At 46.8% G+C, this 14,509-nt stretch overlaps 1 protein-coding gene across 1 annotated transcript in view; it reads right to left on the reverse strand.

The window, feature by feature from the left end:
* Window positions 1-1,126: 1,126 nt before the first annotated feature.
* Window positions 1,127-14,509, reverse strand: part of FNDC1 (fibronectin type III domain containing 1) — an 81,390-nt gene continuing 68,007 nt past the window's right edge. Inside the window, exons 18-23 of the mRNA XM_058668891.1 lie at window positions 13,001-13,109; window positions 7,633-7,712; window positions 6,209-6,238; window positions 4,570-4,731; window positions 3,164-3,286; window positions 1,127-1,883 (exon numbers count right to left, since the gene is read on the reverse strand). Coding sequence (XP_058524874.1) covers window positions 1,768-1,883; window positions 3,164-3,286; window positions 4,570-4,731; window positions 6,209-6,238; window positions 7,633-7,712; window positions 13,001-13,109 — 620 coding nt within the window. The 3' untranslated portion in view covers window positions 1,127-1,767. The remainder of the gene's footprint in view (window positions 1,884-3,163; window positions 3,287-4,569; window positions 4,732-6,208; window positions 6,239-7,632; window positions 7,713-13,000; window positions 13,110-14,509) is intronic.

Here is a 14,509-nt window from a genome sequence, read left to right on the forward strand (position 1 = left end):
TATCATATACCATATTTCCTGTGTCTGCCTGTTCTATCTGCAGCTACCATGGATCACGTTTACCCATCTACGTATCTGTCATCCATCTATGGGCATTCTGTCAGTTCTTCCTAAGGAACCCTCATATGGTGCCTAGGCTTATATTCTTCCGTAACGTTTTTATTCTGGAAATTCTATCCTCTAGGGGTGTTGGTCATTTCTCTAAAATTTCAAGCATTCACTTTAACCTAGCTTCCAATTTCTGTAAGCAAATGCAGCCTGCAGATTCCAGGCAGGGCAGAAAAGACGTCTTGAATTCTTTATATTTCTGCAGGGGAACTATGAAGAAGATTTCTGTGCTGCTTGGAAAATTCGGACTGTTGAATTGCATGGGCTTGGCATGGCGTGTGCAGCTCCCTTGCACACTGACCAGTGTGGGAGATTGGGGGTCTCCTTCCTTGAGCACTCCTCTTTCATGTGTAAGGGTACCTCCCTGTCACGAAAGCTGCTTCCCTTCCCTCGTTAGCATACTGCGACATGGCTAAAGCCTGATCTTTCTTCCTGAGGAATTCCAGCTCTTTCCCCTGCTGTCAGCATGCTTGCCAAGTGCTACTGCTGGTTATCGTGGAAGGGGCATGGTGGAATTTGAAGCACACACCTGGCCTGGCCTCATAGCCCCATTAGAGTTCCTTACCTTAGTGCCGGGCATGGGCCACATGCGGCTTCCACAGCCCAGGGGCACGCTGCAGTGATTGGCGGCAGCAACCCCCATGAGACCCAGAGCAGGGTTTGTCTCTGGTTCGTTTCCACAGGCGCAGAGAGTGGGAGAGGAAAGGGAGTTTCAAAAGCAAGAGTTTGGGATCTGAAATCTTCATTCATCTGGACTTGCCCACTAAGAGGCAACCCTGACATTCTCCACAAGGGAACGGAGAGGCCTCCTGAAGCAGGAAGGCCTGGCCCTGCGGCTGTGGCCCTTCTCTGACAGCAGCTCAGCATCCCTGCTTGCAAGGGCACAGCCCCTGCCCATGGAGTGAGCACCCGTTCCTGGCTGCTGCATTGTGCATGGAGTGTGAGAGTTTCCTTGGACACTTGAACGAGATGTCCACAGTGATGGTTTTATCAACAAAGCCCCATACACACTTTTCTAGTGAACAAAGTACAAATATAGCCATTTTAATCAATAGTCTTGCAGATCAGTGTGCCTATGTATATGCATATATACATATAGACCACATTTGAGAACTGACAAACACGATACATATTCTCTAGCAGTGGGCAAGTCCACAGAATAAACTTCAGGTAGGCTGTGGTTCTTTGGGCGTGTTCTTAGTAACTTGGTTCGGCTGCATACAAAGAGATCTGAAGCTTAAAATGGGCTGGCTTGGGAGTGTCCAGAACAAGCAACATAGAAAGCACAGGGCACAGCTCTGCTGTTCCCTGGAGGTGTCCGAGTGCCCACACTCTGTGACCTTGATTTAGTCTGTGAGTCATGGAAAGTGGTTACTTGGTGATGACTCTGGATGTATCACGACAAACAAAAGCCATGACACGCGTCGTGAACGGCAAGGCCAAGTCCTGCTCACAGTCAAGGTCAGTAAGTGGGACTGACTGAGTTCCAGACTGAAGATGATGAAATCATCCAGTGTTCATCCCATGGCCTCCCCACCAGCCAGGAGGAGGGGGGTGGCGGGGTGTGTGACTGTCTTTCTCTTGCTCACAGTGCCTGGGATGAGTCAGCTGGCAGGCCAGGGCTGGACGGTTGAACTTGCAGGACCATGGCTCCAGGGATTACCACTTTCCTGGGATGGCAACCCCACATTCATACCAGCCCACATAGTAGTAGGGGGTTCCGAAACCAATCTGGCCGAAGTTGACTGGCTCCTGGCGATACTGGCGGTAGTAGCCTGGTGGGGTCGAGGGAAGGGAAGCATCAGAGATGTGGGAACCAACAGTGGGAACACTCACCTTCACATCCTCCTTCCGGACAAAGTTCGTCTATGACAAGTGTGACTTACAAGCCAATACGGGATCACAGGTGCCCATGGGGTTTGCCTTGAGTGTCCACATGGGTACGGCTCAGGCAGGGAGGAGCTAGCTCACTGCTCACCCTGTTCCCTCTCTCTACAGACAATGCAGGGTTAGCTGAGGGCTACTGAGCTCTCACTGAGGGGCCAGCCCTGAGCTGAGTAAGCAGCCAGATCTCACAAATCTGGAAAGATCATTTATACAGAGTATAGGTAAGTAAGTTAGATAGATGATAGGATAAATAGGAAGTGGATGGATAGATTATATATATATATATATATACATATATAGTATATAAAGATATACTGATATTTAGATACATGGTGGATGGCTAGATATATCCTATTGGTTCTGTTTGTCTGGATAAGATAACCCTGGATGCACTTATTTTAATGTATTTTAATTCTTTGAGAATGGGCAAAGATGTTTTTTATTAAAGCGGTTTTTTTTAGCTTTATTTCTTGGCATATCAGCATACCTCTTGTCTCCCAAACATTTAATTCACTAAGGGTGGGGAGCAGGTCTTCACTTGCCCGCTCAACAGAGTAGCAACTTGGCTGGCAACATCTCAGGGACTAGCCTGGAGGTGGGCACACCCATCCTCCCCTTGTAATGCCACAACCAGGCAGCTTGGATGCCACTGTCTCCTGCCACCCACGACAGTGGTCATGCACACTCCTGGCTGCCTTTTACTCTTGCTCACGCCAGGCTCTGCCTGGAAGTGCCCTGCTCCTTGCATGTCCAGCCTGTCTCTAAACGTCAGCAGAGACCCTGCCTCCTCTGCAAACCTTTCCAAGTATCTTCACATGACTTACCATCTTTGAAGTCAGTGGCCTTAATAATCACCCAAGAACAGGACAACTGTATGACGTCACTCTTGTCATCTATGCTGCAAGGTGCACCTTTTCACACCATCACCACTATTTTGCACTGCCAATTTCAGAGCGCATTCCTTCCACCAGAGATGGAAGGAATATTCTATATTCCTTTGTATTCTGACCTGTTCAATAGGAATGTTCTGCTAATTCATTAGTTTTGATGCTCTAAATCCATGTTCAAATGGTAAACGAGGGGCAGAGCTACCATGAATTTCCTTCTATATAAATACCCCATTCTCCCCTCAGTGTAATCCAGTGTGTCGGGCCCTAGCTCGGATTACCTTGAATGGTGGGGAGGGCTTCCACGTAGGACTGAGGCCCCGTTCTCCCATCAAGGTGTGAATCCACGAACTGGCAGTGGTCTTCCCCTCTTCCCCAGCTGTCTCCAATGCTGTAGAATGTGTCTGCACAAAGGAACAGAATAAGTCAGTTTCCAGTCAAAGAATGCCAGCTGGTACCACAAACTTCAGAGACCATTTCAACTGGGCCCCTTGTTTACTCTGGGTGTGACACACTTTGCAGGTGTGAAACATGATGACAACGGTACCAACCTCATAAACACAATCAGATTTCTCTGAAAGCATGTATGCTAAATCCTTAAGGAATATTCAGGAAGTAGAAATTACAGGTGGTTACAGTTTGTAAATGATGGCCTGTTTATGCTTTAGTTTAAAAACGGAAAGTAAGAAAACTGATAGAGAATATGATGAAATGATTGTGAAAGGCAGGAAGGTCAACCTAAAAGAACAACTTACTTCATGCATGACTAGACAAAGGGTGTGTCTGTGGCATTGGACGCTGTCCGTGGTGCTGAACCACTAGTTCAGCAAGTGCCAAGCGTCTCCCAACCCTGGGATTCCAGAGTTGCCTGTGCTACCCTCACCTAGCAATTCTGAAGCAGCAGGGGAAAGCGGGTCGTGCTGGAAGAGAAGGGAAGGGAAAAACAGAAAAACATGGGGACAGTCATGTACACAGAAACTGCCAGAGCGGGGTGTGGGAGGGGAAACTTAGTCTTGACACTATCTTTAATCACAGCTAGTGAGAAACAAACATGAAGGTATTTTTCAAAATTACCAATGGCAAAATACACAGCAGCTGCAAGTTCATGAGATGCATTTTCTAAAAAACTGAAAATTGCACAAATTTCAAAATAAAAATTAAGCTTATGTAGATGAGTAGACCGAAGCCAGCTGGATAAAAATGGCATTTTTAAGTGTTAATAGTTTGGTGTACTTCTGCCAGTTTTCATTTTAATCCTCTTCTCAATAAAAAATTATGTGGTTTCCATCTGGACACAAAACGCATAGTATTGCTGATCTGTGTTTTACCATGTAATCTCCCCCCTCTGAAAAGTTGTAGCAGTGACAGGGGTTTGGGGAAACTTTCCCTCAATTTCTTCAGTTCACAGTCATGTCTATTATTAGTGAGTTAATTTCAAAGAAGACATACATTTAAATTTCTAGCATAATGTTGGACTTTATCCCCAAAACAGTGCACTTAAGACTATCTATTGCTGGGTGCCAATGTAAAAGCTAGTAACTTAAGCAAAGTCCTGAAACTGGTTTGCATGTGAACCACAATAAGTCCAGGCTCCAAATAGGCTCAGATGTACTGCTACATGAAGTCTGCATCTGATAAAACCACAAGTGCCCATGCTTCCCACCACCTGTCGGCCACAACGACCTACCTTTCAGGTTGTCACTAAGGTAAATCTTATACCTCAGTGAATTACAAAGAACAACTCCCACAAACTTTTTGTACCACGTCCGCTTCACATATTGTCTCCCGTGGCAGTCTGTGTAGCCGGGGTCATGCTTGAAAGCAAATGGTATCCAGATGGGCTCACCACCTTGACAGCACAAAAGACGCCTGCTGAGTCAGGGCGGTTCACAGAGAGCTGCACACATTCATCACACCTGCTCTACTTCCAGGGCTGTTCTGGGCGCCTTTTCCTGCCTCTCCAATGGACACCTCGCTCTCCAATGAATACCTCGCTCTCCGATGGACACCTCCCTCTCCAATGAACACCTCCCTCTCCAGTGAACACCTCCCTCTCCAATGGACACCTCCCTCTCCAATGGACACCTCCCTCTCCAATGGACACCTCACTTTCCAATGAACACCTCGCTCTCCAATGAACACCTCCCTCTCCAGTGGACACCTCCCTCTCCAATGAACACCTCCCTCTCCAATGAATACCTCCCTCTCCGATGAACACTCCTTTCCCCCCCCCCTTTTTTTTTACCACTGAAGTACAATAAAGGAGTTTAGACAAAAATGTGAATAAACTTTTACTGTGTATATTTCAATAAGGGATTTTCACATTTAAGGAGGGTCTTTATCCTTCAAGAAAACAAGCTAAACTGGCAGATCTGATTTTGGGGGTTACATGACCCCACCCCAAGCCCCTTAGCAGACTCCCCACCCTCCTTGCCACACATTAAGGCCTATCTTGAACTTCAGTAGCTAGAATTTCTCAGGTTGATTGAAAAACAAAGTAAACCTTCATGGTGCACCATCTTTCCAGTCACTTAAAATGTGCGTAGGATTATGTAAATATTTATGTCATTGATATTGGCTACTCCACTGTGGTTTTTCAGAGACACTGATTGTTTGGGCTCCATTAAACACTTCCCTTTCCTGAGGCCGGTATGTGGCATCGCAATGAAGCCACCACCGACACCCACATCCCATGTCAGAATGCTGTGTTCAAGCCCTGACTCCGTCCTGCTAACATACATCCTGGGAGGCAGCAGGTGATGGCTCCAGTACATAGGTCCTGTCACCCACATGGGAGCCCTGGACGGGATTCTCAGCTCCTAGCTTTGGTCTGGCCAGCACTGGCTATTGCAAGCATTTGGAGGGTGAACTAGTACACGTGATTTCTTTGCCTTTCAAAGCACAGTTTTTCAACATTGCCATTCACAGCTTCACCCCTGACTCTAGCTTCCTGACAATGTAGCCTTGGAAGGCAGCAGTGATGGATGGCTTAAGTGATTGGGTCCCTCCCACCCATGTGGGACACTTGGATTGAGTTCCCAGTTTCCAACTTTGGCCCAGCACAGCCCTGGCCATTGCAGGTACTTGGGGAGGAACCAGGGAGGAAAACCGTTATCTCATTATCTCTCAAATAAACAAATCAATAAGATGTTTAAGTTCCCAGGCCATTCTTTCGCACAGATCAGGATGAATGGTTCAAAGCAACTGGAGGTTGCTGGAAAAATTATTGCAGAAGTGGTCCAGCTGGTTGTGAGCAACCACAGCAACCTCGTGTGCAACATTCAGCCTCACTGCCAGTCTCAAGATGAGCAGGGAGAGGAACTCACCTGGGGGCCTCACGACGAGCAGAGGGTTATCTGTGGAATGAAACAGAAACAGCTGATCTCATATCACCTCTCACAGAAATGCCAACTGGGACACTCTCTGTAACCAAGCTAGCCAAACTGCAGCAAAGACAGACAGGCAGGCAGACTCAAGAGACACAATATTATTCCTCCATTTTCACTTCCTAAGCATTTTCTTTTTTGGAAAAACTCTTACATATAATCTGTAGAGTCCTAAAAACTATGTTTTAATACTGCGTACTACGAAATAATTCAGTATTCATTTAAATTAAAAAAAAAAACCCTCCATCTTTAGTGGACAGTTTGGGAGTTTCCAAAGAGGAAGAGCCTACACTCTTATTTATCCAAGTAAGTGGAAACATGCATCTGTGCGAACATCTGCACATAAACACAGCATCTTTGTAGTGCCAAGAAGTAGAATCTATGGACAGGGAATAGGGCTGGACAGAAACGTGGCATAGCCACACAATGAAACGCCGCTGCACAGTGTGAAAGCATGAGATCCGCAAAACAGTGCGGATCACTCACAAGGATGGTGCCGACGGAGAGCAGCCAGTTGAAGTGCACACTCTATGATCCCACGCAGAAGACAGAAAGCGGACAGGAGGGAGAGGCGTGTGAGCCACTTCTGACCCCCTTTGTTTCAAGTACATTCTCTCAAAGCAGTTTATCTTGCCCACATATTTTGATTCAGCAGATTTTAAAATCATTCCACTTGAAAACACCTTCCTGTGACAAGTTCGCTGGAGAAAACCATCTAACGAGATGGAAGCCAGAGCAGTGAGCGCCACTGCCGGCTCCGCGGGAGGGACTTGGACGCCCATGTGACTTCCTCCATGGAAACATGGCTGACCCGAGAAGGGTCACAGTGGGCCAGCCCTGTGGGCAGTGCCTCACACAGAGGGCAACGGCAACGTGGTAGGGAAGGGCCTAACTGCTCATCTACCAGCACCCCCAAAACACAGCGTGATGCTCAGAGGCAGCGCTCACATGACTGAGCAGCATTGTAACTGAGCTCTCCCCAGGTCTCCTGGCAAGCAGACTAGCCAGTCAAGCAGCAACACCCTCTTTATCCACACACAGGACACGACCTTTAGTCTCCTGCAGAAAAACCTTTTGGAAAACTTTCCCTGACTCTGGTACAGTTAGACCCACACTTGTCTCTCCTCTGTGGCTAAATGCCAGATTCCCCCGTTACTGGAATTGGGCCTTTCTGCTTGTTCCCAAGAGCGCCAAATGGCAAGGAAACAACACTTTTTTTTAGAGAAACTCACCATTAACTCTTTAAAATACAAAAAGTAAGGGTTCTGTTGCTTTAATTTACTCATCACAGTCATTGTTATTCTGGATAGTTTGTCTCATTTCCGAGGAGAACAAAACAGACAAGATTGGAAGGACTTTGTTACCTGATTCTGTGACAAATGAGACCGACGGGCTGATGGGCCCATAGCCTTGTGGATTTTTGGCTTGAACTTTGAAATAATACCTGAAACCAGGAAGAAACACCATGTGAGAAGCTGACTGATTTGGTTTCTGCATAATGGGATGGGTTTCCAAAAACGGAGCATCTACTCAGGGCAGTCTTCCAGTCCTAGTTTGTACAAATGCACACACCATGAGTTAATTCACGTTTAACTGGCAGTTTAACCACTAGACTAAATGCCCATGCTTCTTTCTTCCTTTTATTTTAAAATTAATTTTATTTCAGAATGAGAGTGAACAAGCAAGAAAGAGAGAGAGCAGAGAGAGGGAGCGTGAGAGACTGAACCTTTCTGTGAATTGCGAAAGACTTCATGCTTGCACAGATTTTAGAATTGTACCAAAACAAAACCCTTTTAATCCCATTTCCATAAACTTTTGATTATTATCCCATCGTATTATTCTATGAGTGTTTGTATATATTAACATAGTGGAGGCATATAGCTAGTGAGAAGAGAAGAGCATATGAGCAAGAGGTTATTCAGGAAGCATGCGCTCCTCAGAGCATCAGGACCACATGGGCTCCCCTGTGCCCATATCCTGAGATGCTCCCTGCTGATGTTGCTTTTGTCCTAGTGTGAGCTCCAGACAACTTCCTCTTTAACTGCATTCTGATCACTGCAACCATGGGGAAGAGCAGGAGTCTTGACTCAGTGGTGAGGCAGTGCATGGTTGGCAAGCAGCAGGGGAAGTTGGCCAGACGCTGGCCTCTTCAGAGGAAGTAACATGACAGGAATGTTGTGGGCACAGGAGGAGCCTTTGGCTCTGGGGCTGGGAATGGATGGCCCCACAGGTCAGTGAGGCATGGGCTCCTGCACCTCCAGTGAAAAGCAAGTGAGAAGAATGTGGAAGGTCCTGGAGAGACAGCCTTTGCTGCAGGGCTGCACACTGTCTTGGAACAGAGAACATGCCAGAAGCACACTAGGTTGGTTGGCTCTTTAGAGCAAATCTAGACCTCAAGTTCTCCTACTTTACATTCTTATGAGCTACCAGACAGAAAGCAGTGCTTGGAGAAACACTGGACAGAGGCAACTCCATGACTGCATCAATTCTCTGTATTAACTGCATCAACCATTGTATCAATCCTCACCCTTTGTCTCCTCATCCTGCCTGGCGTTTAGCTAACCACAGGAGAAAAAGAGGTGACAGCATCCCAGGGCTGGTGCTTTCGGCCACCAGAAAAAGTTTACTTTTCAGGTCAGAAAAAATATTACAAAATTCTGGGGTGAGCATTTGACCTAGCCACAAAGGTAGGTGCTGGTTAACAAGCACATCCCACACGGGAATCCTTGAGTTTAACTCCCAGCTCTGGATCCTGACTCAGCTTCCTGCTAATATACACGCCTAGAGATGGCAGTAACGGCTCAAGTGCCGGGGTCCTGTCATCCACATGAGAGGCCCACATCTTCCTGGCTGCGGGGTTTGTTGCAGGCATTTGAGGAGTGAGCCAGTAGACGGAAACTTTGTGTGCACGTATCTGTGTCTCATTTCTCAAATGAAAAAAATTAATGCTGCAACACTCTTTATTTGTAAGTCATGTATCAAGTTGATGTGTAGTAATTAGAGGCACTAAATTTTAACAGGCTGCCTTATTTACATTCAGAGAATGGAGGTCATGATACCTGCTGCACAGACCTCCTGGCCCAACCTGCGGGGCCACTGAGAGGGCCAAGGCAGTTCCTGGCCTTAGAGTACACAGGGATATTTCAGTCAAGTTTAATTCAACAGAAAAAATGGAAAACCTGTTTTGTAAACCTGTTTTCTTAAGTTGTTCACCTCTCATTTAAGAATATTCTTTAAAATTTCTTTTTAAAAATATGTACAATTAAAAACACATGAGTTCCCTGACCTCAATTCACTCTGCGGTGGGTGTCTTCCCAATTTTACATACTTTTGTTCACTGGTTATGGAATTATTTAAAGCAAAACTATGCAGGCAGCTCAAGCAGTGGGTTTGGCATCCATCAGTGACCCTGGTCAAACTTTCCTTAAGGAATGACACTTCTCTTTAGAGACCAATGGACCCTTTCTGCTGCAAGGTTCCTTGCACCACTGCCCCTTCCCTTTCATTCTAGCAGCACAGCCTCCCTCTCGGCAGGCAGCCGAGGCAGTGGCAAGAAGGTGGGCATCATGTCCTGCCCACTGCCCCAATGAACCTCGGTTGGCAGCAAGTTTGTTTCCACCACTGGAATCTTCCTCCCTGTTGACCAGATTCCCGTGCACTGGAGTCAGCTCAAGACCTACAACAGCCTTTCCAGATGTTTGCGGGAAATGGAATTAAAAGATACACTCACGTTAGTGCAAAACAGAATTCTGAAATCCATGCATACCAGAAGCCCTCCAAAAGTTCATGAAAACACGTTTTGTGAAAAAAAAAAAAACTATGCATGGATTTCAAAACTGTTTTGCATTAACAGGAATGTATCTTTTAATTCCATTTTCTATAAACTTTCTGACATTTCCTTGTATTTCCATTTGTCTCACTGTTTCCAAGTGAATCTAAACATGCTGAGCAGAACAACAGCTGGAATTATGAGAAAAGTCAAATTCTCATTTTCAAAACCATATGAAACTTTTTCCTGTGGACTAAAATATGTGTTTCATATCTGAATAGCCACTACCTCTTCCAAGTCACAAAACCAGTCCAGGCCCCGCCGTCTTACATAAGCTTCTGGCACCTTCTTTTGAATACCTTGAAAGTGACAAATCTCTGTACTTATGGATTTAATGCATGTAGGCTGCAAAGACACATTTGGGACTCAGTTTAGGGAATAAGGTCAGTAACGCTCACTTAAAGCCAAAAGCGAGCTACAGTTATGAGTAAGCAGAGCTGTCTTGAATGCTTGCCCCCTCCGAGAGCGGCCGACCTTTCCTGCACTGGCTGAGGCTGGCTCTTCAGCGGGGCCCCGAGGACTGGGAAGAAGGAACCTCACAGAATGAGCCCCTTGGTGTCCTTATATCACATCTGTACTTTCCCAGCCACTGTTGAGTTTTGGGGAATTTAATGTAGTAGCCCACATGTTCTGTGTAGCCACTACCAAACAGGGAACCAAAACCCACCCCCCGCCCCCCACCGCACTGCCAGCCCGGTCTTTGCTCATCCCCAATCCTCCCTAAGCCAGCCCCCTTCATTTCCTTGGAACCTACCGTGCTCTGGGCTGTGCTCTCTGACTGCAGTAATCCCATCCCACCCCACACGTTTGCTCCAGGGGAGCTTCCTGTGCGTCAGGTCTGACTTGCACAAGCCAGCTGACCTGACTGCCTCCTCTACTCCCAGGCTCACAGAAGAAAAAGCCCAAAGTACAATGTCCCTGCAAGATGGAAGTTACATGCATGCTGTTTTAAAAGCAAACCTGTCTCCTCTCACAGACTGCCAATTCCAACAAAGTCATGCCTATTTTCCCCTAAATTCTACTCCTGATGCACAACTGGTGTGGTGCCCACCCCAACTGAATGCTTGGTAAGTACTCACTGACCAAGTCACAGGGTAAGCACTGGCTACTGCTGAGTAAGCCATCATTCCACATAACCACCTGCTGGCTTTATTTAGGAGCCTACATCAGCCTGGTGGCACAGGCTGTTACAAGGTCTTCTGACTGCAGGTGTCGGGGAGAGGGAGCAGTCAGGAGACAGGGATGGCAATTCAGTTGCAAGGAGCCACGTGGGAGAGCATCTGGAAGCCTTCTTCCAGCTTCTCAATCCTGCCGCTGGGCCGTAAAGGGACCATCACTTCACACACAGTAAAAAAAGGGATGTTAAGCCCTTTTGCTCTAATTTTGCTGCTTTTGTTTTCTCTGGTTTATCATTCTTCATTATTAATAGGGAAAAGGAAAATGCTTTCTCAGTTCCCTGTTTTACAACTTTGTTTACTTGCCAGATCCTGACATTCCTAACAGATTGTGGACACTCGCTTCAAGGGAGCCCAGATGATGTGTTCAGATGTCCTGAGAAGGTTCCCAGCAGGCTTCTGAGTCTCTGGGTGCCCCTGGCCTCTGTCCAGATTCTAACCCTCTGTGTGAGTCTGTTTGCCCAGCATGCTTGGCGCCAGCTTTCCCCGCGTTCCTCTGCCTGCATGGAAGATGGCAGCCCTCAAGCCCACCCCAGAGGCCCCTGAGCTCTTTACTGAGCAAAGTCCAAGGCAAGTCTGAGGGCCAGTCGCTGCCACCCGGGATTTCTGCAAGCCTACTGGGATTTTGAAATTGGCCATGGTAGAAGGATTTACAACACAGACATTGGAAGATGCCAAAAACCAGTTTTTTTTTTTTTTCCCAGAGATGCTGTTTGGCTGCATGTTTTTGCTCAGTGATTTCGTGCTTGGTGCCTTGCTGGGAAGCTTTGTGAGGGTCATTACCATTGGAAGCAGACAGTGTAAACCAGGAACACCCAGTCACTTCCCTGTGCACCTCGTCCTGAGAACCAGCTTTTCCCATTTCATACTGAGGGCTACTAACTCTGGCCTCCAGCATAGGGCCCTGCCCAGTCACTGCCTGGGATGTGAAAACACACCTGTACCTTCATCAGGGTGTGAGATGCCTTGTCCCTACAGGTTTGAACTTCTACTCCACAGAGTTTGAATACCAGTCGACTCAACTGCTTAGCAATGGCTAGTCCACTGGGTCACACACGAAGGTTGTGCTGCCTATATCATACTTCAGGGTGACTACAAGCAGATATATTTGTTCTCAATTCACAGAGCCGCCCTTCATTTCTTAGTGGCATGCAGTGTTTATGAAACAGGGAACCGGGCCCAGTTTCGTAGTCTAGCAGATAAAGTCCTCGCTTTGCATGCCCAGGATCCCAAATGGGCCCCAACTCTAACCCCGGAGGCCCCGCTTCCCATTCAGCTCCCTGCTTGTGGGCTGGGAAAGCAGTCGAGAACGACCCAAAGTCTTGGGACTCTGCACTCGTGTGGGAGACCCGAAAGAGGCTCCGGGCTCCTAATTGGCTCAGCTCCGGCAATTGCGGCCACTTGGAGAGTGAATCATCAGATGTAAGATCTTCCTTTCTGTCTTTCTTCCTCTCTGTATATCTGACTTTCCAATAAAAATAAAAATAAATCTTAAGAAAAAATGTAACCAATCATAAACACTACAACCTAATAATGATAATACTTACAATCACATTACCTAAGGATATTACATGACACTTGGTCAGCATTCATTGACATTTGGTTAAAATTAAAGAGAATTCATATTATAAGAGGTTTTCCTGAATCCTTTCATTTTCAGCCTAAGGGTGTCTGTGACCACGTGCATGGTTCTCATGTTTTGTCTCTGAATGACTGACAACGTCACACCTTGTGTTTGGCTTCAGGTTTTCAATGGGCAAATGAGTCACAGAAGAGGCTTGTGTGGACCATTTGTTTCTGATGAAGTCCTCATAGGATGCACTGTACACCAAATACCCTGGAATGGAAATAGCACACAGTGAGTGAGGCCAGCATTGTGGTAGAGTAGGTAAAGCCACCACTTGCATCTCATATGGGCACTGGTTCAAGTCCTAGCTGTTCCACTTTCAATTCAGTTCCCCGACAATGGCCTGGGAAAGCAGCAGAGGATGGTTCAAGTGCTTGGCCCCTGTCACCCACATTGGAGACCTGAACGAAATTCCTGGTTTGGCCTGGCACAGCCCCAACTGCTGAGGCCCCTGGGGAGTGAGCCAGTGGATGGAAGCTCCACCTCTCTCCTTCTCTTTGTCTCTCTTTGATTTTATATATATATATATATATATATATATATATATATCTCCAATGATTTTATATATATATATATATATATATATATATATATATATAAATGTAAACTGATTATATGTTTAACTGAGTTAACATTTTTAACAAGGGACCAAGTCATGCACACGGAGTAGCCCTGTGGAAAAGAGAAGGCTGGGGTCACCCCATGCATGCAGGTCTGGGGCAGACTCCAAAGCGGAACAAGTGGCAGGACAACACACGGCCCTGGCACCCTTTGGGTATCAGAGATGGACAGGAGAGTAAGATGCTTGCTGATGATTTGCTGACTCCCTGTGCATCGCTCTTGCTCCCTGGCATCCCCATCACAGCCGTCATGACTGCACAAAGAAAGCAGCAAAGCAATGACTTCCACATGGGGATTTCCTAGTGGGGACGTAGACAGTTGTTCTTGATAGGAAAGGAAGAGCGGTGATAGCAAACGCTGTCTGTGTGTGAAAGAGAGAGCTCGGAAGACCCCTTCCCTCAGAGACCCTCGGCCATCCCCCACCCAGTGAAGGTTCTCTCATGCATGCATGTTGAACGTCCTCCTTGCCTTGCTGAAGTCCAACTGCTCTGTCCTCCCTGCTCTTCACAGCCCTCCCTGGATGGGCCCTCAGCTCTGACACCTGCCCGGCCTCAAGACTGGCCCAGGAAGCAAAGTGAAGCTCACACCACGGCTCCGTGTAGTCCTCACACTGAGTCCTTTATGTGCACAAAAGAAAGAACACATCTTGCAAGCACTTCCTATCTGAGTGTTTGATGTGAGCTGATTGTCACGACCCTTGTAGGTAGGTGTTGCATCCCTATTTTGACGAATGAGGACGTACCTTTGAGACAAATTAAATCTCTAAACTCATATCAATGAATACAATCAATTTTCAGTGAATGTTTACTGCATGACTACTGCTTATTAGTCACTGTACTGAGAACTCAAGTAATTGGATACTCAGACCCAGTAGTCCACAGCCAAGACCAGTTTTATATGCGGGGAGCTGACCTTTCGTGGGGGACATGAAGAGCTTCCCTGAGCTCACGAGATGTGGCTGACGCCTGAAGGATGAGACACAGTCAAGG

Source organism: Ochotona princeps, chromosome 1 (genome assembly GCF_030435755.1).
Source record: "Ochotona princeps isolate mOchPri1 chromosome 1, mOchPri1.hap1, whole genome shotgun sequence".
Taxonomy (NCBI): domain Eukaryota; kingdom Metazoa; phylum Chordata; class Mammalia; order Lagomorpha; family Ochotonidae; genus Ochotona; species Ochotona princeps.